This window comes from Phyllostomus hastatus, unplaced genomic scaffold (genome assembly GCF_019186645.2).
Source record: "Phyllostomus hastatus isolate PE091 unplaced genomic scaffold, TTU_PhHast_1.1 phas_contig_495, whole genome shotgun sequence".
Lineage (NCBI taxonomy): Eukaryota > Metazoa > Chordata > Mammalia > Chiroptera > Phyllostomidae > Phyllostomus > Phyllostomus hastatus.
This window is the reverse complement of record NW_025333895.1, coordinates 1,742,369-1,766,355: the sequence shown is the minus strand read 5'-3', so window position 1 is coordinate 1,766,355 and position 23,987 is coordinate 1,742,369. Positions and strand designations below refer to the sequence as shown.

The 23,987-nt window shown below is 40.1% G+C and overlaps 1 protein-coding gene across 3 annotated transcripts in view; it reads left to right on the top strand.

Moving 5' to 3' along the window:
- NR6A1 (nuclear receptor subfamily 6 group A member 1) overlaps positions 1 to 23,987 on the top strand; it is a 198,585-nt gene that overhangs the window by 146,479 nt on the left and 28,119 nt on the right. For 2 of the 3 annotated variants that reach the window (XM_045846264.1, XM_045846263.1), the window contains exon 3: positions 20,851 to 21,093. In XM_045846264.1, coding sequence (XP_045702220.1) covers positions 20,851 to 21,093 — 243 coding nt within the window. Of the gene's footprint in view, positions 1 to 151; positions 276 to 20,850; positions 21,094 to 23,987 lie in introns of those variants that run through there. The other variant, XM_045846266.1, reaches the window with a different exon arrangement.

Here is a 23,987-nt window from a genome sequence, read left to right as displayed (position 1 = left end):
AAAGAAAATCAGTCCATCGGTTCCACTTAGATAACCTTTGGTAATAAACGAACTCCATACACGCTGTGACCTTAGCGCCTGAACTTTCTAATCACATGACTGGCTTGTAAACTGACCTGTGAGGATGACTGTCGTAGTCCCTGCTAAGAGAGAGAAATTGGCCAAGTGTCGGAAGGGTGGTCATCAAGCTGGACTTGTCCTCTACTCTGTTTCTTCATGGCTGCGATAGCACTTCTCACCAAACTCCAAGAAGCATGAAATGGAGACATGGGAAGGTAAGGGAACTGACTGTTTGAGACCAGGACCAAATCTAAGGGTTAGGAATTCTTTGAAGGTTTAACGCAAATAGTAGCCTGAGGGAGGAGGGAGACAGTCCACTCCTCTTTTGTGTTTTGGCAGAATTCAGCCAACAAGTTTTCGTGTGTGTAGCAGCTGGCTATGAACATTTTGGAATAGAGAAAAATCCAGGAAAACTGTAGCGAATTGATTGTTGTGGTTGATGTTTTTAAGAGAAAAAGCAGAAAAAAAGGAAAAAACTTAATTTAAATGTTATAGTGACTTAAAAACGTTAAACTTAATTTTATATCACAGTTCTTAAGTAAAGTTTACATTTAAAAAATTGTCTGTTACCTCTTGACAGAATTTGTTTATATTTTAAATTCCTTAATCCATTCATCCCATCTGCCAGAGCCTTATTTAGTGCTGTTAATGGTAGGTAGTGTTGGGGTCATGAGGCTGGTGATAAGGCAGCCTCGGTCCCTTTGGGTGACTTAGATACTCCGCAGTCTGGGGCATGTGACTAAGCCATTGCTAATTTCTTTTTAAGTGGGGTGTTTTTAAAATGGGTAAATATTTTTTTTCTCTCTCATTAGTAGCCCTTAGGTAGTGTTGCAATTTATGTATTTGGAGATAGGCTTCTACGCGTGTGTGAGTGCCCCCCACCTTCATAATTTGGGCCAGGAAAGACCTACACAGCTAAAGAAACAGCTAGAAGATACACGTTTAGTATTAAGGTGTGCCGTATTTGTTTGATGTGTTTATAAAGTGTAGAGTCTAAGAGTTTGCCAAAAGTTTGGTTTCTTACAGGCAAGCACTGCTGAGCTGTAGAGCCAGAAGAGTATCAGACTCTTTGAGGTAGTTGGTAAATTTCTAGGGCATTAACCTATGAAATAGCTGATCCTGGGAAAGCTTCCCAGCCCCTTGCAGCGTGGCTAACATCCCCCTTAGGCGGCTTTGCAGCTTCATTCTCACTCTGAGGATGCACAGACTCGGGAAGTGGGTTGGAACCCCCTCATACCATTCTTATTTATAGTAACACTTTATAGTAATGCTCCCTCATATGTTCTTATATACCGGGGTTATATCGTCATTGGTTTTTATCATAAATTAGTAAAACAGCAAAGTTCGTAGAAATGACCAGTTACATGCAAGACTTGTTATTTTTTAATCTTGGCCAGGGTCTCTCTTTCTCCTTAGTCACACAGAAAGTCTTAGTTAAACTGTTCTGGATGTAGTAGCTTTTCTAGAAAGCAGTAGTTTAAGAAGTGAGATTTGCTCTGTATCCACTGGAATGGGAGTTTGGGCGTAGGCAGAGATAACAGCAGTGGTGACGGGAGCTTGGAAGGCACAGCTCTGGAGGATTTGGCTGGGTTTTTGGTTTTGTTCTTTTCCTTTCAGCAGCTTGAATCTCTTAGTGATACATAGTTCACAAGTTCTTGAAGAGAAACAAATGTTTGAACGGAAAGTTCTCTCTCAGTGCTTATTTGAGTGTTGAAACTTTGATTTTTCTTAGGTGTTCAATGGCAGAAAATAACTCTCGGTACCAAAATAACAACTTTTATAAAATAAGGAAGTGGATTTTAAAATTTTCACCTGAATCTTTTCATACAAAATTTCTAGTAAAGCAAAACGAATTATCCCAGCTAAAGGAGGTCTCTGGAAGCTGAAAAAGAAAAATCAAACTACTGACAAAAGAGACCAGGGAAAATGCTACTGTAAAAAAAGCACTGCCCCATTTTAGATATTGGGCCCTTGTCCACTTAAATTAACCTTTGTCACAGCTGGGCATACAAATGTTTTGTTTTAGTTCACAGAGGGTTAACTCTATTCAAGCTTTCACTGTGGCAGGCCTGATCTGTGGAGTCATACAATCTGGTCTTTCAGCCCTGCCAGTCGCTAGGCAGGAAGTCTTATTTCTTAAGCTATCTTTCAGAATGGGGGGTTGGGATTTGGAGAAAGGTGGGGGAAGGGCCTTGGAGCATCTGTAAGGATCAATAACAGAGAGCAAGCCGCAAGAGAGGCCATTGTGCGCACTTCAAGATAGATGCAGCCCTTGTGCACAGCCCCTGCCTGGCAGGACAGACACCTAAAACCAAAACAATGCCCCCAAATGATTTCCCTGTGAAAAATCAGATTGCTCTTAAAGGAGAAACAATCCTTAAGAATGCCCTTTTAATGTTAGGAATATTCTCATTCCTCAGCTTGCTACCATCAGCAGTCCCCACTAGAAATAACTCCAAATTGATTTTTAAACGCCTTTTGTGCTCATGCTAATACTGTATTGAATTGGAGAGGGTGATCATTTTGGTCTTAGTCCATGCACCAAAGCATTGAGTAATTTTCTTTCTTTCTCCCTTCCTCCCTCCCTTTCTTCCTTTCTTTCTTCTTTCTTTCCCTTTCTTTTTTATTCTAACATTTGCTTTACCCTATTAGTGTTGGAGGCATCATTAAGGGAATGAAAAGAACAAATTTTAGTTAAGATTTCACTAACACATGTTTGAAATCCCTCCCCCAACAGCTGGTATTGGTTCTGGAAAGTTCAACTGAGCTAAGCAGATGCTTGTGGTGTGTTATTTTGTAGCCAACAAGTACACAAAAATCATAGGTCTAATTTTAAAATGATCTTAAGTTGTGATATCATGCCACATTTAATGCATATTATATTTGTGTTAAACAGATACTTGAACTTTGGAAAGTGAGCAGTTCCACCAATGAAATTATGACTTTTTAAAATATATAATCTTTATTATATTTTCCCATTACCATTTAGTCCCCTCATACCACCCCCAGCAGTCACCACCCTGTTGCCCACGTCCATGAGAAATAAGGACTTTAAAAGTGCTACCAAGCTTGTTGTTCTTCTACTCCAGCCCAGATTTCCATCTTTCCAGTTCCCCTTCCCCAAGCTCAACTGTAACATCCCTGTTTTACTGTATCCTTTTTCAGTGGATTAAGGCAGTAATTCAGTAGGTGCTTTTATGATGCAAATTCTTTATGGCAGTGGGAAAGAGTATTGGAGTCATTGCTCCCTCTCTTCTACTAAACCCCCAAAGTGTTGGTGGCACTGATAGTAACAGCTGTGGAAAACGAAATTGTAAAGAGCCTCTAATAACCTTCGCCCAATATGATGTCTTCCAGGGGTAAATGTATCAACAAACTGGGGGACCATAATGTGACTCACAAACATACAAATGGAGTAAAGGCGGGAGAAGGCCTGCATTTGAAATGAGCCCCTGACTTAATTCATTGTGTGCCTCTTGAATGGAGACCTGACATATTCTTTTGGACAGTTTTGAGGCTTAACAGAATACTTAGACATTCACAAGGTCATGTGGATATTTTTAACCCACCTCTAACCTATACCCCTTTCCTAGGGAAAATAATGTACAAAAAGAATCTAATCATCACAAACAGCGCCTCCTTAATACCATTGTTTTGCCTCTCTGACATGATTATAATTCTACATTAATATTTAAACTGAGGGAGCAATTCTTTTAATCAGCATTTTCCAGAGAGATACAAATATTACTAACAAAACTTGGAAGCTGAGTTACCATTTACATTGTATTAAAATAGGGTATGAAACCTACCATGACCCTTTTGAACAATGTGGTCTTTAATGTGCTTTAGGGGGAGGGCCTAGTGAAGGAAAAGCCATAAAAGTCTTCAGGGTTCAAGATGAGGTTGGGATTTTAGCCCATTGCTTTTGTCATTTTCACACACAAACATCACTGCAATCATGTTTGATTTAGCATCCTTAATACAATGAGGTAGAGAACAAAAGGATATCAGAGGCACAAGTAAGGAAGCCAAACATTCTCCCTTCCCCCAAATTTTTTCAGATCATTCTCTTTTCTCTGCCTTCCCTGCTACTGGGGTTTCTTTTTAAGCCAAGGAAATCAGTTCATTTGTAAGAATCTTCTTTTTACATGCTTCAGTGGATTGCTTAGGCAACTGAAAAACTAGCCACTCTTCAGATATTTTTTAGACATAAAAAGTCATGTCCCAAAGACTTAGTAAAAATACTATAATTAGGAAAAATGGACCTACTCATATTTCAAGGTTGCGAGTTTGGGGGGCGTTCCGGTGCACAGCTGCTTTACATATTTTGAAAAGCCTGATAGATGTAAAGGTCATTGCTAACTCTAACAGGGTCTTGATGCTCACACTGTGATCCAAGGACCTTGCATAATTAGGATGAGAAGCATGGAAGGTCAGGAGTCGACTGGCTGGTGGGCCTTGGCGAATTGTCATTGGGGCCAGTCAGAATTCCTGGAGGATTTTTAGCCATTCACACCAAACCAAACCCAAAACAGCCCCTGCTGCTGCTTGCATGGCCCCCACGCAGCTCCCTCAGGCTGCATGGTAAGGACTTGGGCCCTGCTGCCCAGGTGGCTCACAGAAGCTTGGCTACAGGATTCCCAGTGTTGGGGAGGGAACCTGGGGAGCAGCCTGACTCTGTCACTTGGCCAAGTCATTTGACCTCTGTGAGCCTCAGTTTCCTCACATGTGCAGCAGCAGGTAGTGACACCAATCTCTCAGGGTTGCTGTAGGAATTAAGAATTCAGTAAGAGAACCTCTGTCCCAGAGCCCAACACATACCTTGAAATTGAAATGAAGGGTGTTTTTTTTTTTTTAACTTTTTTTTTAAAGATTTTATTTGTTCATTCTTAGAGAGAGGGGAAGGGTGGAGAAAGAGAGGGAGAGAAACATCAATGTGTGGCTACCTCCTGTATGCCCCCAAATGGGGACCTGGCTGGCAACCCAGGCATGTGCCCTTACTGGGAATCGAACCAGTGACCTTTTAGTTCACAGGCTGGTGCTCAGTCCACTGAGCCGCACCAGCCAGGGCTGAAATGAGTTTTAAAGAGCAGCAAATTTAGGGGGATAGGAAGAACAGGATTCTTGGGTGAGCTTGTGGCCGGTGCTGTTTCTATACCAAGTAGAAAAGTCCCCAGGGAATGATGTCTCTGTTCAGTGGGCAGCACGCAGGGTTGGGCCCTTCGGGAGTTTTTCCTGAAAATGCTGAACAACTAGTGAGATGAGCTGCGTGAGTCGCCTCCTACAAGGAATTGCTTTGCTATTCCTGAGCTAATGAACATAATCAGTGGAACCCTGCAAAAATTAGGCTTTTTCCCTGGAAGAGTCTTGTACAATTAAGTTGATTGGTTGAAAAAGGAGAAGGGATGGGCTGTGAGTGAACACATAGGTTAAATCATAATCAGGAAAAGGATAGCCCGTTATTCATATCTTCTTCCATGTGGTTTGGTAGATAAATAGATGCCAAGACAGTTGCCATCGCCAAGCTTAATAGTCCCTTCTCAGAAGCTTTACCATGAGGGGGTAAAGGTGGGAATATTGTTAGCATGCTAATCCTTGCTCTGCTTAACCATTTGAGTCTTAAGTCTGCCTGCCTTCTGGGGGTTCAGAGGTTATATCAGTGGCTCATTATTCTGATCTCTGTGTATAAAATTATAATTTATGTAGCCAACATCAGTTGAGCATTTACTGTGTTCTAAACCCTGGGATCATAGGTGAAGCAGACGTAATTCCTTACCTGAACTGCAGCTCATCTTTTGAACTACGAAGATGGAAAAATAATTTTAATCTTGCTTAACAGATACTAACTATTCATCAGTTAAAACATAGATTTTTTTTTTAAGAGTAATTGCAGGGGAAGGAGGAACATCTGGCAGCCAAATCATTATTCAAAACTGGCAGTGGGGTTTGTTTTCACTTTGGGGTCCTATATTTCTTTAGTGTTTTTTTTTTCTTTAAACTATGTTTGCCAGGCATTTATTAAACTGTTTTTTGCTTTTCCAATGTATGGTTGCACAAGAGAATATTAAAATATTTTTCTTAATATAGTAGAATTCAGAGTCCTGGGTTGCATTTGGCATAAGTGTGGGAGAGACTGTAAACATCATTTCTGTTTCTGTGTTAGCTTCCTGTTTGCTGCTAGCAACAAGTTTTCTGTTGGTGAAGTTTCAGCATGTGCCCTCAGTGTGATGGCTGCAGCAACCTAGCTTTGCTTTTCAAAGGAGCTGTTATGGATAACTTGTTAAATGTCAATACAGCTTATTAAATTACTGCTGTACAACAAATATATGTTTTGCACATTTCTTTTTTTAAAAAAATTTATTGATTTGAGAGAGAAAGAGATATGAATTCACTGTTCTACTTCTTTATGTATTTATTGGTTGATTCTTATATGTGCCCTAACCGGGGAATCAAACTTAGAAGGCTGGTGTATCAAGATGATGCTCTAACCAACTGAGCAACCTGGCCATGGCTGTTTCATACACTTAAAAATTTGAGAAGGGGAAAAAAAAAACCATACCATCTCAGTGGCCATTTAATCACAAACACATGCACATGGGTCAGTTTGGAAAGAAGAGATACCTAGTGAAAGGCTTGGCACTAGTGCTGAAGTCTTGGCTCTTGTAAGAGTATGTTTACACTCACATATTCTCACGTGCAGTCATGGTTTTTGTTTTTTAAGTTCGCTGTGAGGTAGTTGTTAATTGCTACTGACTGAATATCTACTTCCCTTGCCTCTTTTATTTGACTAGGGCAGGATAGAGGTGAGGTGATGATGTGCCCCAATTAGTGTCTTTCCCTGTCACTGGATAGAGTCCAGCCACCCATTGTTTTAACCATATGCTGTATTCATGTGGTGCTTTAAGAAACTGACCATCACACTGTACTGTTAGGATTCTAGGTTTGTTGTTGTTGTTTTTAATCTGTAGAAATTAATTCTCCCTTGGCACCTCTGCTCTAATCCGCACATGCCTTTTGGAATCAGGTACACTAAAACACTTGCCGTGGGGTTACCAGTCTGATACTAGAGAAAAACCACCCACCATAGAATAGTTTCTGTATGAAAAGTTGATGTCATATGTGGAAAAATATTTCGGCTCCATTTCTTTGTTCTTCATTTCTACAGCATTAGTCATACCCTAGCGTTAGTAAGAGAATGCTAAAGTCGAGGGGGTCTTGAGTGGGGGGAAGAAGCGCTAGTTTTATGAAAGTATTGATCCAGTGCCTCAGGGAAGCAAAATCCTTGGGTTCTGATGGCTACATTAGTAAAACCATGGGAGTGTAATGCTCATATGCACTGTTTACATTTCGTAATTTGTGGTCTTAGTAATGAATGCAGAGACTCCAGCACTTACTCTGATCATTGTTTTACACATGGATGTAATTATAAAAACACTGATTGGCCAATAGGATGGGAATCTCCTTTAATGTAAATGTCTGTGTTCTGGGCACATTCTGCTAAATCTGATCAGAATTCTGGAGAAAGTGACCTTTTGGTAAGACATTGTGGCAGCTACATTTTCCACTCTCCTAAAACAGATGGTTTCATTTAAAGCATGCTAATTGATCTCTCTTTCACCAGGGCCTTAGAATTGGGCACGGAACTGAGTACTAAGCTTCGAGCATTGGCACAAGATTTCTGGGCTGGCCCACTAGTTTGTTGCCTAGATCTTATAAAGTGTATGCTTTGATTTGCAAGTTAGACAAGCTACACCATTCATTCAACTGACATTCACTAGTGGTTGCTCTGTGCTTGGTATGTGTTAGGGATAACAGGCCGTGGGGCATACAGCCTAGTAGAGGGAGATAAATAGGTAAGTATAACAAAGTGTTGGAGGCACAGCGTTAGCAATTCTGGAAGGTACACAGTTTGCACAGAGGTAGAAGTGCTCATTTCTGCTTGGGCTGTCAGGTTAGGCTTTAACCAGGAAGGTATCATGAGAGATTGGTTGATGTTTGTCAGGCTGGTAAAGCGGGAGAGCCTCCCAGGCAGAAGGAGCAGCGTAAACAAAGGCATGACAATATAAAACAACCTGACAGGGTGTGGGGTGAGTTATAAGGCTCATAAAACAGAAAGATTGGTTTGTTCTAGATGGAAGGGAAACCCTAGAGAGCTTTGGTCTGTGAATGGAAGCCTCCTACCCCCGTTGAGCAGAAGAGAGCCCTCTTCACATTCCTGTTGGTCCTCCCCTTGCAGTGTGTTGAAGAAGTTAGTGTACTTTGCGCTAAAGGAGCACAGGTGCACCTCAGAGCTAGAGGCCTGAACACTGTCGCTGGATTTAGGGAGAGCCCGCAGTAGTAGCCTTACTTACTTAACCTGGTTGCAGAGTGCCGGAGGCCCCAGTTAAAGGATTGTAAGTTACACACTCTGCCTAGGGACCACCTGTGCTCTGGGGGGATGTTCTAAACTGAGATGGAGTCTGTTCTGTTTTGAATGCATGAAGACATAGAGTCTTAATGGCTTACCCAGACTTTTCCACTAGTTCAGATTAAGAGTTTCTTTTGGATTTCTAGGGCAAGTTGTGTATGTTTTTACTGAGATAATCATTGTAATTTTACCTAGATCTTGGTGAAATAGTTGATGACCTAGTGGCCAAAGCTTTATACTAATGTTGTTGGGTAAGGTAGTATTAGGTGCTTTCATTTTAAAATTAACATACAGTAAAATTGAAGGTGCAGTTTTATGAATATAGATTTGTGTAGTCATCACTAAAATATACAGAACAGTTTCGTTAACCCTTTGTGGTCACACCCTAACCTTACTCCTATCGCCCAGCAACCACTGATCTGTTCTCTGCTCCTGTAATTTTATCTTCCTGACCATGTTATATGACTAGAATCATATATATATAATTAATCTTTTGAAGTTGGCTTCTGTCACTCACTATAGTGCCTTTGAGATTCCAAATTGTTACATATATCACCAGTTCATTCTCTTCTAATTGATGAATCGTATTCCATTGTATGTTTGTTGATCCATTCACCTTTTGAAGAACATTTAGTTTATTTCCAGTTTGGTGCGAATATGACTGGAGCTGCTATAAACATTCAGGTACAAGTTTGTGTGTGAGCTTAAGTTTTCATTTGTTTATGGTAAATACTGGGGTGGGCTTGATAGATCATATGGTAAGTATATGTTTAACTTTATAAGAACCTGCCAAACTGTTTCCCATAGTGGTTGTATCATTTTACATTTTTACTTGCAATGCTCTGGATCAGGGTGTCAAACTCATTTTCACCAGGGGCCACATCAGCCTCGCGGTTGCCTTCAAAGGGCCAGATATAATTTTAGGACTATATATATGTAACTGCCCCTTAACTGTTAAGCGAGAGCTCAGCACTGCGGCCAGGTAGAAACAAGGTGCCAGGTGGGATGAAACAAGGTGGAGGGCCGGGTTTGGCCCGTGGGCCTTGTGTTTGCCACCTGAGCTCAGAATCTTCACCGTTCTTTGGTGTTGTCACATACAATTTTTAGCCATTCTAGTATGTGCTTTTCTCTCATTTCTCTAATGGCTGATGATGATAAACATCTTTCACATGCTTCTTCACCAGCCATATATATATCCTCTTTGGTGAAGTGTCCAAGTTTATAAAAACGTTTCATTGGTTTTTAAAAAATTATTATTATTATTATTATTATTGTTATTGTTATTATTATTATTATTGATCGTTATTTATATGGTCCTTTTTTGGAGAAATTTTCTTTACAAAAGTTAAGTGACTAAAGATGGAAAGGGATACAATTTGCTTATATTTCCAGGTAATTCTAAAGTCTTAGTTTGTCTCAAACCTTTTATAACTCACAGCCTTTTTCTTTAACAGCCAGCCTATACTTTATGACACGGGGAGCTTTCTCACAATCCTACAGTGCTGTATGAGATTTAGAAATGTTAAACAACTGAATTGATGCATCATGATGTAGTCCTCTGGAATCCTCTGCTTAGTTATAAATTGCTCTTTGACAATGGGGAAGGATTATTTCCAGTGTATGGCATAGAGAGTGGAGGAAGGGTAGAATTAGTTAAGGTCAAAGAATTAAGCTAGGGCCTGATCATATAAGGCTATATATATAGATAGGCCACAGGTTTTCTTTCATGTACAAGAGGAAGTAATTAGAGAGTTTTGAGCAGAAGAATATTTGAAGATCTCCCCTCCCCCCAGCTGCGTTGTAGAGTGGGTTGGGACATTGGTTGTAGGGGGTCCAAGAGGAGCAGACTGAACTGGTCATCTAGGTGAGAGATGATGAAGCTTAAACCAGGGCTGGTGGTAGCAGAGGGGAGGAGTAGATCTGAGATCTGTTTCGGAAGGAGAATTAACCGTTTGCTGGTATTTGGATGCTGGAACATAGTAAATGGCTTAAGAAATGACTCCGAGATTTTAGGCTTGATCAACTAGTGGATATTGGTTACTTTTGCTTTTGACTTTATAATTATGGTAACAATAAACAAAAAACGTCCAGAGTAATTTACTGCACAAGGTCAAGAAATAAATTTTTTGGTTCTCTAACCCAAGCAGTAATCTCCAGAGCCATGGGTGGGTGTGAAGGGGAGCAGTCAGTCTACTGAGGAGAGGTAGACATATTAAGCTACCATAAGAAGGTGCTTTCCTGTACCTGACTATTAGGCAAACCCTGTAAAACCCAGGCATTTAAGAGTTAGAGGCTCATTCAGGTGAATTACCTCCCTTCTTCATAGGTACCCTGAACTTGAAAATATATGGGCCACTTTCTCAAACATTTCTATTTGGTCCTCATAGGAACTTGTCAGGGGGAATCACTGTCCTTATTTTACTGATGGAGGTCCTGAAACAAAATGGTTATGATATGATAACAGTAATAATAACAGCTCAGATTTATTGAGCATTTACTGTGTGCTAGGAACTTCACATATATTAACTCTCTTCTCAGCACTAAGCATGTTACATGTATTAACTTAATCCTCACAGCAACCTTGAGATTTAAGTATTGTTGTTTTCCACCTTTACAGATGAGGGAACTGACACAGTATGGCCATGTATTTAATCAATGTAAAAGCAGAAATTTGAACTCAGACAGTTTGATTTCATAGTTCATCCTTTTAATCATTATACTTGTGGTAATCATTTCACAATCTATTGAGTGAAGTCAGTACACCTGAAACTTACACAATGCTGTGTATCAGTTATGTCTCAAAACTGGGGCAAAAAGTGTAACTATAAAAATATAACTAAAAAAATAAAAGAAATTTTGTTATTAAAAAAACTCTATACTCATTATTTTACTTTTTGATATGTAGAAAAATGACCAGTCTGGGATCAAAAGCCTGGCCAAATCTTCACCAATATTGTGATAGGCACAGAGGAACCCTCCAAACAGTTACCAGTGACTCAGTGTCCAGATGATTAAAGCGAGAAGTAATAATTATCAGTGAATCAATGTCTACTTTACACTTCCAACTTCAAAAATACGTATTTGTTTAGAACTATAGCATGTGGGTCCATGCTATTATTGATTAAATACCTGTTTTTGTTTTTCAAAGAAGACTCCTTAGACTCAACTAACTCTCTTTTTCCTATTCCCATTAACAGTCCAAGTAGGACAAACCAGGTTTGCAGGTTCTTTCCTCCACTGGAAAACCTAAATGCATGAATATGAAAATTTTTCATGATAAGTAGAAACTTGATTCTTAATTCTTCAGAGATTCCTACATATAAGAGACATGAAGGAATTGGGAATGGTGGTCTGAATTTTTATGTTCTTGCCCCCACCTGTTGGGTGATAAGGTAGCCCTTTCCCTGGATTCATTTCCTGTGGCTTCAGCTCATTGTAATTTGTGAGCCATTTCACCTTTGTTTCCAGGCCTAAGAAGTTAATGATGGCAATGTATTCTTTTATCTTTTTTTCATTTTTTATTCAGTGGCCTGTAAGGATAACTCCCAGTCATTCCGTTCATGCTAGTCTTGTGATTTGCTCACTTGTTTCCATTCAACTGATGTTATTTTTTAGAAATGTCCCCTGAGGAACTCATGTGTGGCCTCTGGAAATGGATTTTTGTAGTGGTAATGTGCAGTGGAAGATGAGAAGTTTATGAGTAAAGGAGACATCCTATGACTTTTATTTACCTCTGTTTAAATTCTATGTTTGCAGAGGAAATTTTGAGTGTACCTATTTCTGATTCCAATTCTGCCGCATCACCTGAGGCCTTCGCCTTCACTTCAGATGCTGGCAATGTGCAACTGATCAGGGAGCTGGAACCAGTAATCCGTTTGAAACAGATCCCCTTTGTTTTAAATACCCTTTAGCCAGGCAAGGTCCAGATTGCCTTAAATGTCAGTATAATTTTGGTCGAGTGAGCAGCTGTACTCTCCATTTCCTAAATCTGGCCTTCATCACAGTGTGAAAAGCAGGTTTTGATAAAAATCAGTTTACAAATGTAATTTGTGTAACCTGAACCCTTGGAATGGGTAAAATGCTCGTCTTGGGGGTGGAGGAGGTATTTTAGTTAACGGCGGGGCTGAGTGCAGGTATGAGAGGGAGTAAGCAGTGGTTTGGTTATGGACTTTGGTCTGTGTTTAACCAAATTAAAGTAGAACTGGTCACTAATATGAAGGTACTCAGTGCTCACTCACAGGATCCTGAGAATACTTCTAGTTCTTCAGTTTCTCAGATTTTGTTGTTAACTCATGTTTCTCTGGCTTAAAAGCAAAAAGCAGCAGCAGCGCTGAGGCTCAGTTTTGGTTCATACCATCCCTCTCTCCGTACACCCCACCCCCACGGGAGGTAGTGTGGTGTAATGGGAAGTTTGTCTTCCGAAAAGTAATGAGGTTGAAGCAGCCCCATCACTGGCTGATTTACTCTGTGACCCACTGTGGATTTTGTGTTTTACCTATCTCTTCTCTGATCATGTCCTGTCACTTTCCCTTCCCTTCTCTGTTTCTCATGTTTCGTCCTACTGTTGCTTCTCCGCGTATCTTCCTTGGAGTATTTGCCACAGTTTCAACTCTTCCATGTGTAGATGACTTCCAAATCCTTCCCTCCAGCCTTGACCATTGCCCCCTAGATAACTAACTGCCTGGGATATATTTCTGCTTGACTCACCCGTCTTCCTTTCTTAAACTAAAGTCATTGATTTTTGTCCCTCACTCAGCTTTTGCTTTCCAACTTTATTCATGATACCGTATTTTTCATAGCCACTTTGGTTTAGAATCTCTCATTTATTTTTGACACTTTCACCTCTCCTAGAATTTCCCCTCTAGAATCTGTGTGGCTCATGCCATCCACCTGCACATCATTTGAGTTTAATATTCCTAATCTCACTTTGACCCAGACACACCTCTATTTAAAAATCTCTACCATTTTATCCGTGGGGTAAAATCTATTTCAGTCTATTCCAAACTAGTTTTCTAGACTCGTCTCTGACCATGCTTCATAAGATCTCACTACTTAACTACAATATGTAATATATAATATATGTGTGTGAGCTGTGCAAACACAACTTAACATTAGTTTTCCTTCCTTTTGCCATTGCTGATGTCATTTCCCTTTCCTGGCGTGCCCTGCTAGCTTTTGTTCTTAACCTTTTTATTGTGAAATCTAACACTGAGAGAAAAGTGCATAAAGCAAATACAGGGTTTAATGGATTAATATAAAGCTGGTACCACCCAAGTCAAGAAATAGAGGATCCAAAGCTCCTCTCCACCCCAGCACTCTCCTCACTATGTTTCTTTCTCCTCTGTGCTTGTTTTGTTGTTGTTTTGTTTTAAGTAAAGTTCAGTGTAAATGGAATTCTACAGTAATTTTCCTGACTTCTTTTATCCAACATCATATGTCATTGTTGTTGCAGTAGTTCAAATATATTTTCTGCTGTATAGTATTCCACTGTAGGAATTACACTGTCTATAGCAATGTTGATGAATATTGGGTTAATTTTAATTTGGGGCTTTTTACAAAGCATGCCATTTTAAACATCCTTTAATTTGTCTTCTGATATACGTATGCACACATTTCTTTTGGTTAGATCCTGGGGGATAGGTCACAACTTTGAAAACAATGACACACTCTTTTCTATAGTAGTAGTACCAATAAATAATTTTACTAGTAGTATGTGAAAGTTTCTTCAAATTGCTACCATAACTTGAAGTCATTTTTTATTTTAGCCATTCTAATGGATATGTAATGGTAATACATTGGCCAAAAAGTTTGTTTTTCCGTGAGATGGCTCTGGTAGCACTTAGTTGTCTTTAACTTCATTTGAAACAGTTTTGTTAGATTGTATTGTGACAGCAGCTGTCATATCAGTTTGCATTTTTAAATACCAAAATTTGTGAATTTTTGTGTAGCTATTTTAATATTGAAGATAGAAGAAAAGATGCAGCATTTTTGGCAGATTATACTTTATTATTTAAAAAAAGGTAAAAACACAATTGAAATGCAAAAAAAAAGTTTGTGCACAGTACGGAGAAGTTGTGACTGTGATTGAATATGTCAAAAGTGGTTTGTGAAGTTTCATGCCAGAGATTTCTCTCTGAACAGTGCTCCACAGTTGAGTAGACTGGTTGAAGTTGATGGCGATCAAATCGAGACACGAATTGAGAATAATTAACATTATACCACATGGGAGATAGCAGACTACTCAAAATATCCTAATCAGTAAAGTTATTTGTGAAAATGAAAAACATGTCTTATTTTATGGAAAAATTATATAGACTTTTGGCCAACCCAATATTCATTGTGGTTTTAATTCATATTTTTGAATACTGATGGATTTGAACATCTTCAATAAGTTTGTTTAGCCTCCTTCATGAAATCCATGTTCAAGTCTCTTGCCTAGTTTTCTACTAGGTTGCTTTTTCCTTGTTGATCTGTAGGAGTTTTATATACTTTGGATATGAGCTCTTTGTAGGTCATCTGTATTGCATGTATCTTCTCCCACACTGTGGCTTGCCATTTTCCTCTTAAAGTTTTTCATTTAAATATCATCCAATTTTATTAACATTTTGCTTTATGATTCCTGCTTTTTTGTGACCTCTTTTAAAAATCTCTTTCTAACCCAAGATCCTGAACATATTCTTTATTCTGAGAGGAATGTTATTTTGGTTTTGATACATAGCTATTTAGTCTCCTTGGAATTAAACATTTGCATTTATAGGATCAAGTTTCTTTTTTGTCCCCCCTTAGAGTTATCTAGTTGTCCCAACACTGTTCATTTAAAAGTACGTCTTCTTCTCACTGCTTTGCCATGCCACCTTTATCATAAGATGAGTATTTATATGTGCATGACTATGTTGTAGGATTCTCTATTTGGTTCCTTTGGTCTGTTTGTCTGTCTTTGAGCCAATAAAATGTATTTTAATTGCTATGGCTTTGAAATGGGTATTGATATATGGTAGATAAAGTCTTGTTTTTAAGTGTCTGCTATTTTTGTTCTTTTGCATTGCCGTATACATTTTAGAATTGTTTATCAAGTTAGACGCACACACAGTTGAGATTTTGAATGGGGTTTTATTGAATCTATCTCATTACAGTAATAACTTTTCCAGTCTGTGAGCATAGTGTTTCTCTCCATTTACTGAAGTCTTCCTCAATTTATCTTAGAAATATTTTACATAAAATAAGTATTATAATTTATCAATAGAGATCTTATATCTTTATAAGATTGCATCCTAGCCATTTTATGTTTTTTGATGCTATTGTCAATGCCATCTTTTAAAAATTCATTTGTTTGTGGCCAGTATAGAAATATGTTTAGTTTTTGTATGTTGCTTATTTTACTTTGCTGGCTTCAACCTCTATATAATGTTGAATGAAGGTATTGGTAATGGGCCATCCTTGTCTTACTTCCAATTTCAAAAAGAAAGCTTTTTAAAAGCATGTCACAGTTAAGTGTAATATTTGATGTAGGTCTCTTTAGATAACCTTTATCATATTAAATAAGTTTCTCCCTATTCCTGGTTTGCTAAGTGTTGAATTCTATCAAACCCTTAAAAAAATTTTTTTTAATTTAATTTATTTTCATGGAGGAGAAGGGAAGGAGAAAGAGGGAGAAAAACATGAGTGTGTGGTTGCCTCTTGAGTACCCCCTACTGGGGACCTGGTCTGCAACCCAGGCATGTGCCCTAAATGGGAACTGAACCGGCAACCCTTTGGTTCAGAGGCCAGTACTAAGTCCACTGAGCCACACGAGCCAGGGCACCTTTTTTTTTTTTCTCTCTCTCTAATTAAAGCACTATTTTTTGCTTTTGTTTAGGATTGATTTTTTTAAACAAAGTACTTCCCAGAATGTTTCATAAAGTTGCAAATTTTTATCAGGTTCTAATCTTACAGAAAACCTGTGTTTAATAACAATAGCACAGCTAACATTTATTGTGCATTTCCTCTATGTTAGGCATTATACTAAGCAGCAGTATGGTATAGTGTGAAAGGTCTCAGATCCTAGTGCAGAATTGTCTGCTTTGAACCATGGCTCTGTTGGCTACTGGCTATGAGACCTTGGACATATTACTTAACCTATGTGCACCTCATGTTTTCCATCTGTGAAATGGAGATAATAGTAATATCTACTACATAGAATTGGAAGGAATGAATGACTTGTTACATGCAGCACATATTGAACAAAGCCTATTACATAATAAGTTCCGGGTATGGATTAGCTGTTATCATTGTATGTCTGTATCATTTATTCCCTAGTAACTTCATGAGGTGAGTACTGATGTTATCTCTATTTTATAGTTGATAGTGAGACTTAAAGAATCAAGTCATGTGTCCATGGTTACAAAGCTGGGAAGTGGCAGGCAGAGCTGGAATTCATACCCAGTGTGTCTTAACCACTAAGTCAGTGGTTCATAGTACTCTGCCATGCACGTGTACATACTGACACACAACTTGCACACACCTTAAATGAAGGAAACCTTTCACAATACCTGTACTAATAGGATGCACTTTGATATTTTCTATTTTATTCTAAAAATACTAGTCATGATACTATGGATTATTACTTGTAATTTGGAAAGCCCTGCACATACCATTTTATTCATTTATTGTTCGTTCATTCATTCATTCTTTCATTCAATAAACTGAGCATCTTCTCTGCAGAAATCATGGTGTCAGGTATTCCTGTTAATAATCTCTTTGAGACTTAACCTGCAGTGCAACCTCAGTTAGTTATAACGAAGGAGTCCTTCCACTTTTATGAAACAACTTAAGTATTATAAAGTTCTGATCAGATTGGTGACCAGATTTGTTTACAAATATCTTTGTTCTCATTTACTTATCATTCCTACCAAGTGCTGTAGAAATGGAACATTTGTGTGTTTGAGCAGACGCATGTCAGTGGTGCTCTGAAGGGATGTTGCTAGGGTTCTGTGCCTGGTTCAGATTGTTACTAATCTCCCAGGCCAACCTGTCAGCTGCTTTATTCATCTTTTTCATTATTTCCTTTGAATTTGACACTTCTGCCTCTGAAAATTGTGTCCATAGAGACTCCAACCAAGCTCTGCATCTGCCCCCTTATCTGTCTAGCAGCAGTGCTAACATTTAAAGTAATGAAATTTAATATAATAGTCCGTGTTACCTGCACTAGAAGAATTTCTGATTAAAAAAAAAACCCTAAAGATTATTCCTAAGGTTTAAGACTATAGCAAAGACAAGCATGTTACCTTTTTTCTAATAATGTTCATGTATGGTTATATTTGTGAGTAATAAAGCTCCTTTGTATTATTCAGCAAGCTCCTTTTAGAACATTTTGCAGAAACAAAATCACGGGGGGCATGACTCTTACATGCAGGGTGGGGCAAAAGTAGGTGTACAGTTGTGAGTATGTGAAACAGTTTATTCTTATGTTATTTATTATTGTATTATTTTCCATATGAACAACTGTACACCTACTTTTGCCTCATCTTGTATTGTAGAGGGAGTTTAGGTAAATATTTGTACAAGGCAATTTTTAAGGCACTTTCTGAGATTCTAAGTCCTGTGAAATGGGGATAATGATACTTCTCCCAATTACTGTGATGGAGACAGCACATGGAAGAGCTCCATGAACATCACACAGTTGGTGCTCACCGAGTGTTCTTTGCCATTATCTGTAAGAATAACCCTTGTCCTGGCCTTGTACCGGTGAGATAATGAATGTAAACATGCTTTAAATATCCTTCAAGCCCTTTACAAGAATAGGAGGTGTCGAAATCTGTTCTGTGCTTTCTGGCTGGGCACCATTAGGGCCGTTTTACTTTAGTTTATTCATTTACGTATATCTGTTTTCTCTGTTTCCCTGTGTGGTCTCACATATCTGCTTCTCTTTGCATACCTGCTGTTTGCTTTATGACTTTGAGCAACAGCCTTTACACAAGGTCTGTCCAGAAAAACTCCAGTCATTGTTAATATAACTAGAATGGTTTGTGTGACGTTGATGTGACCCAGCAGCCGAGGAGCATGGACTGAGATGCACATGCGTGAACAATGACAGCTTCATCCTACTAATCAGTAGGAGCAGTAGACACTGTTGAGTGAGCATGTGCATTGTGTGGCCATGGTATTCACAATGACTGAGTAGAGCAACAGCTGCATCAGATTTTGCGTTAGGCTTGAATGTTCCTCCATGGAAACTACTCGAATGATTCAGAGGCTGCAGCTATGGGCAACAGGTGATTGGCAGCTTTGTCATAACAGTGCACCCGCTCGTGTATCACACCTGGTGCAGAGTTTTTTGCCAAAACATCAAATCGCCCAGGTGACTGAGCCCCAGATTTGGCACCATGTGACTTCTGGCTTTTCCCAAAAGTAAAATCACCTTTGAGAGGGAAGAGATTTCAGGCCATCAGTGAGATTCAGGAAAATACAACAGGGCAGCTGATGGTGGTTGGGGGAACTGTGTGAGGTCCCAAGGTGTCTACTTTGAAAGTGGGGACTGAGGTGTCATTGTCCTGTGTGCAGTGTTTCTTGTATCTTGTATCTTCAATAAATGTCTCTATTTTTTATATCACATGGCTGGATACCTTCTGGACAGACCTCGTATATAGCACCATGCCCCTCCTTTAACCTTATGTTCAAATGCTTTTCAGGAATGTCATTACATTAAGTATAGACTTGTTAGGATAATAATGATAATGAAAATAATAGCTGTTATTTATTAACTGTCTACTGTAGCCCAAGCACTGTGCTGAATACTTTATCCACGGTATATAAGTGCCATTATAACCCCAATTTTACAGATAAACAAAACTAGACTCAGAGAGGTGATGTAACTTAACTGCCTGGTTCACCCTGCTGATGAATATCAGAACTGGAGTTCACTCTGGCTGATGTGGCTCAGTGGGTTGAGCACAGGCCTATGAACCAAAGGGTCGCTGGTTAAATTCCCAATCAGGGCACATGTCTGGGTTGCAGGCCAGGTCCCCGTGGGGGTGGGGGGCATGCAAGAGGCAACCACATATTGATGTTTCTTTCTGTCACTCTCTCCCTCCCATTACTTCTGTCTAAAAATAAATAAGTAAAGAACTGGAGTTCAAATAAGCACCTCTAATTCTAAGGGCTGTGCTTCTGCCCCCACACATGCGTAGCCCGCACCATTATCAATCTCTGTACCTTAATTAATTTTGCTGACAACCTAATACTTTTATAAAAAATAAAATCTATTTAAATATGTATTAGAAACAGCTAGAGCAGAGGCTTGCAAACTACCTGTTTTCTGTACAACTCATGAACTAAGAATGATTTTTACATTTTTTTTTAATGCTTGGTGGGGGATAATAATTTGTGAGATGCAAAAGTCAAATGAAATTCAAACATCAGTGTCTGTAAATGAAAGCTTTATTGGAAAAAATAATTGTAAGGGCTGTGTACTTCATCATTATACCCTTGCCTGTTACTCAGCAGGGGCTCAGATCTCTGGTCCCCTGCCTTGGCCTCTGATCAAAACCTTTCCTGGAGGTTTCTTGCACCTGTTAGCAAGGTCTGACATCACAGTGAACCAGGGCACTTTTTTGTCATGTGCATGTTCTTTGGCACCTGCTTAGTCCTGAGTAAGTAGAATTTGAGGGAAGAGGAAGTGGAGAGCTATATTCCAGCCTGACTTTCCTCTTTGACTAACTCGTTTTTCATTAGACAGTGAGTTCTTTAACGTCTGGGTCTTACGATGATTCATTTCTGAATACGCGGTACCTAGGACAGAACCTAGGCACAGAGTTAGATGTTCTGCTAGAATGCGAGGTTCACCAGGGACTTTAATTCACTGTTGTGTGCATGCCTTAGAGTAGTGCCTAGGCTAGAATAATTGCTCAGTGCATATCTGTTGAATGGCTGGCTGGCTTATTACCTGGGCATGCTTAAAGCCTCTTCACTTGTTAACAATTACAGTGATCATTTTGGGGGAGTATACCATGTGCTGGGCACTTATATACATTTTCAGTAATCCTTAATACCCTCCTACAGGGTAAAAGTGATGAGCAGTGGCAGGAGGAAGCTAAGAGAGAGGGAGGAGTAAAGGAAACTAAGGAAGAGGAAGGATATCTCCCAGATTTCTGACTTGGATACTGGTCCAAGTGATGATGAAATCCAGGGGGAAGAGTATGAGTTCTTTTTTCTGATAGGCTGTATTTGTGGCATCTGCAGGTAGAAGCAGGAGTCTGTTCCAAGGACAAGGGTTCTAAAGATGTCCCCTGTTTGCCAGTTGTACTGGAGATGGTGATGCTCTTGATCTCGCCAGAGCAGGCTTGTTTGCTTTAGAAATGCAGGCTTAAAGCCATTTTCCCACTGTACCCTAACTTGAATATGTTCAGTTTCTGTTCCAGATGATCGGGCTGAACAACGAACCTGTCTCATTTGCGGGGACCGCGCCACAGGCTTGCACTATGGAATCATCTCCTGTGAGGGCTGCAAAGGGTTTTTCAAGCGGAGCATTTGCAACAAGCGGGTATATCGGTGCAGCCGCGACAAGAACTGCGTCATGTCTCGGAAGCAGAGGAACAGGTGCCAGTACTGCCGCCTGCTCAAATGCCTCCAGATGGGAATGAATCGGAAGGGTAAGTGGTGTTTGTGGCTCTCCCACCCACCCTTCACCCATTTTACCTTTAGTATCAGCTAAAGGTAAAGCCTTGGAATTATTTATTTCCCAAGCTTTCACTGTATGCCTGGCCTTGTACTGTGTACTTACAACGCAGAAACGAATCTGGGACAGCTCCTGCCTACAGGGACCTCCCAGACTACACGGGGAAGAAGCCTGGTGAGATGTTAGGGATTCTGTGAGAGCGAACGCACAGGCTCCATGCGGCAAGATCCCAGCTAACAAGCCCTAACTGGGACTAACACACTGAACTAGTGCTTCTCTCAGGGCACGATGACAGGAAGTAGCAATTTTAGATGAAAAGGTAGGAAGGCAGTAAATCCTCTAAATGTAATATCATTTTGTTTGCTGGAATCACGGCATGCTCAGGAGTCTGCATCCAGGTTGGTGAAGAATTTGGGATTTATTTGGAAGCTTTCCAAGAGCTATTAGCCCAAAACAACATAAAAAAACAGATATTCTAAGAGGATTTATTCAGAGGGCAGCTTTGAAGAACATATTAGGGTGGGGGAAGCACGAAAGCCACCTAGAAAGTTTCCAGAAGAGTGCAAAGAAAGGCCTGAAGGATCTGAAGGAAGGGAAGGTAATGGCACAAGACGGGAGGTGTGGGGGAAGCTCACCTGGCAGGAGCTGGTGACACACTGGCTATCGGGCAGCACCAGGAGTTGAGGTAGAAGGTTTGAGTTAATAGTACCGACCCTACCAAGAAAAAAAGGTCAGGCTAAAAATGCAGCGTAGGGCAAAGTGTTGGCCTTGGTAATGCTGAGTTGGGGGTGCCTGAGAAGGACACACACAGATGTCCGTCCACCGAGAAAGAGGATGGGCACTGAGATGAAAGTCCTGCCTGCAGAGCCGTTGGCATAGAGGTGGTAAAATTTTGTTAGTGTAAAAATCACCCCAAAAAGAACTTGGATACAGAAGAGAAGGAGGCCAGTGCGCAGCTGGAGGAGTGTTGTCGTGGGTGGGGGAGCGTGGTGCCATGTGGTTCAGTAGGGAGAATGGAGGCTCTGCAGGCAGAGCTTGGAGACGGCCTAGCTCTGTGACCTTGGGCAGTGCGTTCCCTACCTCCGATGCTCAGTTATCTCACCTTTGAAATGGAATGATAATACGTACCTTTCGGAGTTCTCTGTAGAGCGTTAAATGTGACCATGTGTGTAAAAGTACTCAGCAAGGCGTTAGGAAGTCCTGGTAGCAGTGTGCAGGGGTGAGAGTTAGTCGGCTTTAGTGAACTGCTCACACTGGCTTGTAACATTAAAGAATGCAGGCATCCTGATACAGTTCAGGTTGGTTTTTGTGTGTGCGTGTGGGATGAGAAGAGTCTTTTGAAAATTTGCCCATTATGGGAAAAGGTAAGAGATAAATAAAAAGTCATCGAGATAAATTTAGAACATTTGTAATTTATTTATAATGCTAATATTTATGAGCACTACATGTACTAGAAACTCTTATGCACTTTGTCTACATTACCTCATATACACAACAACCCGAGTATTAACTATTACCCTCAGTTTACAAATGTAGTTTAGGGAAGTAAAATGATTTTACCCCAGCTGTTTGTTTATTGGTGGTGTCGAGGTAATAATGGCCAATTTACTTGAGCCAGAAAGAGGATACACCTGGAAGTAAGATTTCAACAGACTGAGATAAATGCTTCAGAGAAGAACAGTCAGCAGGTTCTTAGTATGCATTTGAGATCAAGGAGAGAATGTAAGAAGATTACAGGGTAGTTAAGATGCTGTGCTGTCTCTAGGGTGGTCACGTGGATTGGAGTACAGGGTAGTTAAGATTACGTGCTCTCTTGAGGGAGGTTTATTTCAAAGATGTGTTAACCTAGATGTGCTGAAACTATGGACAGGACTTGCTTAAGGCAAAGATAAGCCTTTTACTAAGGAAGTGATACGCCTAGGAGTGACTGCCCGGCGTGACCTGCGGGTTAGGAATTTATGATCAGATCACCTCGGGAGGTCACTTTCCATGGAATCCCTGTTTTTGTCCCCAGCAGCCACCAGGATCAAATGAGAAATGTCTTGAAAAGAGAGTGTGTGGTCATCTACCCACCTTCATCTGGTTTTGTGTTGGTCTCTAGTTTTTTCATGTACCTTTGTTGGCTTCACTGGGAAGATTATTTTCTCAGAGTTTATTTATGGGATGCCTTCTTGACTACTCAGCTGAATCACCCTACATATTTAGTTGGAGTGTGAGGTTCTGAGCCTTCCAGCCAAATTCACTTATTTTAGGGAAGAAGAAGTTTAACCTCATAACCTTTACAATCGTAGCCAGAAGATGATGGCAAACGGATGTGAGGGACGGAGAGCTGCCTGCCAGGTCTCCCAGGCAGAGCCGGCAGGCTCAGCTGCCTGCGAAGGCTGCCTCTAAGAGGGAAACCCTGCCACCTCCTGGTTGCTGCTGGGAAAGTGGAATTAAAACTAAAGTTGCCATTGGAATTTTTTTGGTGTGATGGAACTGTCCTGCATTGAACTGTGATGTTCAACACATACTTTTATGCATTTGTTAAAACCTGTAGAATTATACACCACAATTTTAATGTGTATAGTTTTTGTTTTTTAAAAAGCCTTACCTGAGGATGTATTTATTGATTTGAGAGAAAAAGAGAGAAGAGGGAGAGACATCGATGTGAGAAAGAAACATCAGTCAGTTGCCCCCCCCCCGGCCCCCCCAATACATGTCCTGTCTGGGGATGGAAACCAACCTTTTGGTGTACCAGACGACGCTCCAACCAACTGAGCCCCTCAGTCAGAGCAGTGTGCTTGCTTGCTTGCTTGCTTGCTTGCTTGTTTGTTTGTTTGTTTGTTTGTTTGAAAGCAGCCCGTATGTGGCAGGGGTGGGGGTAGA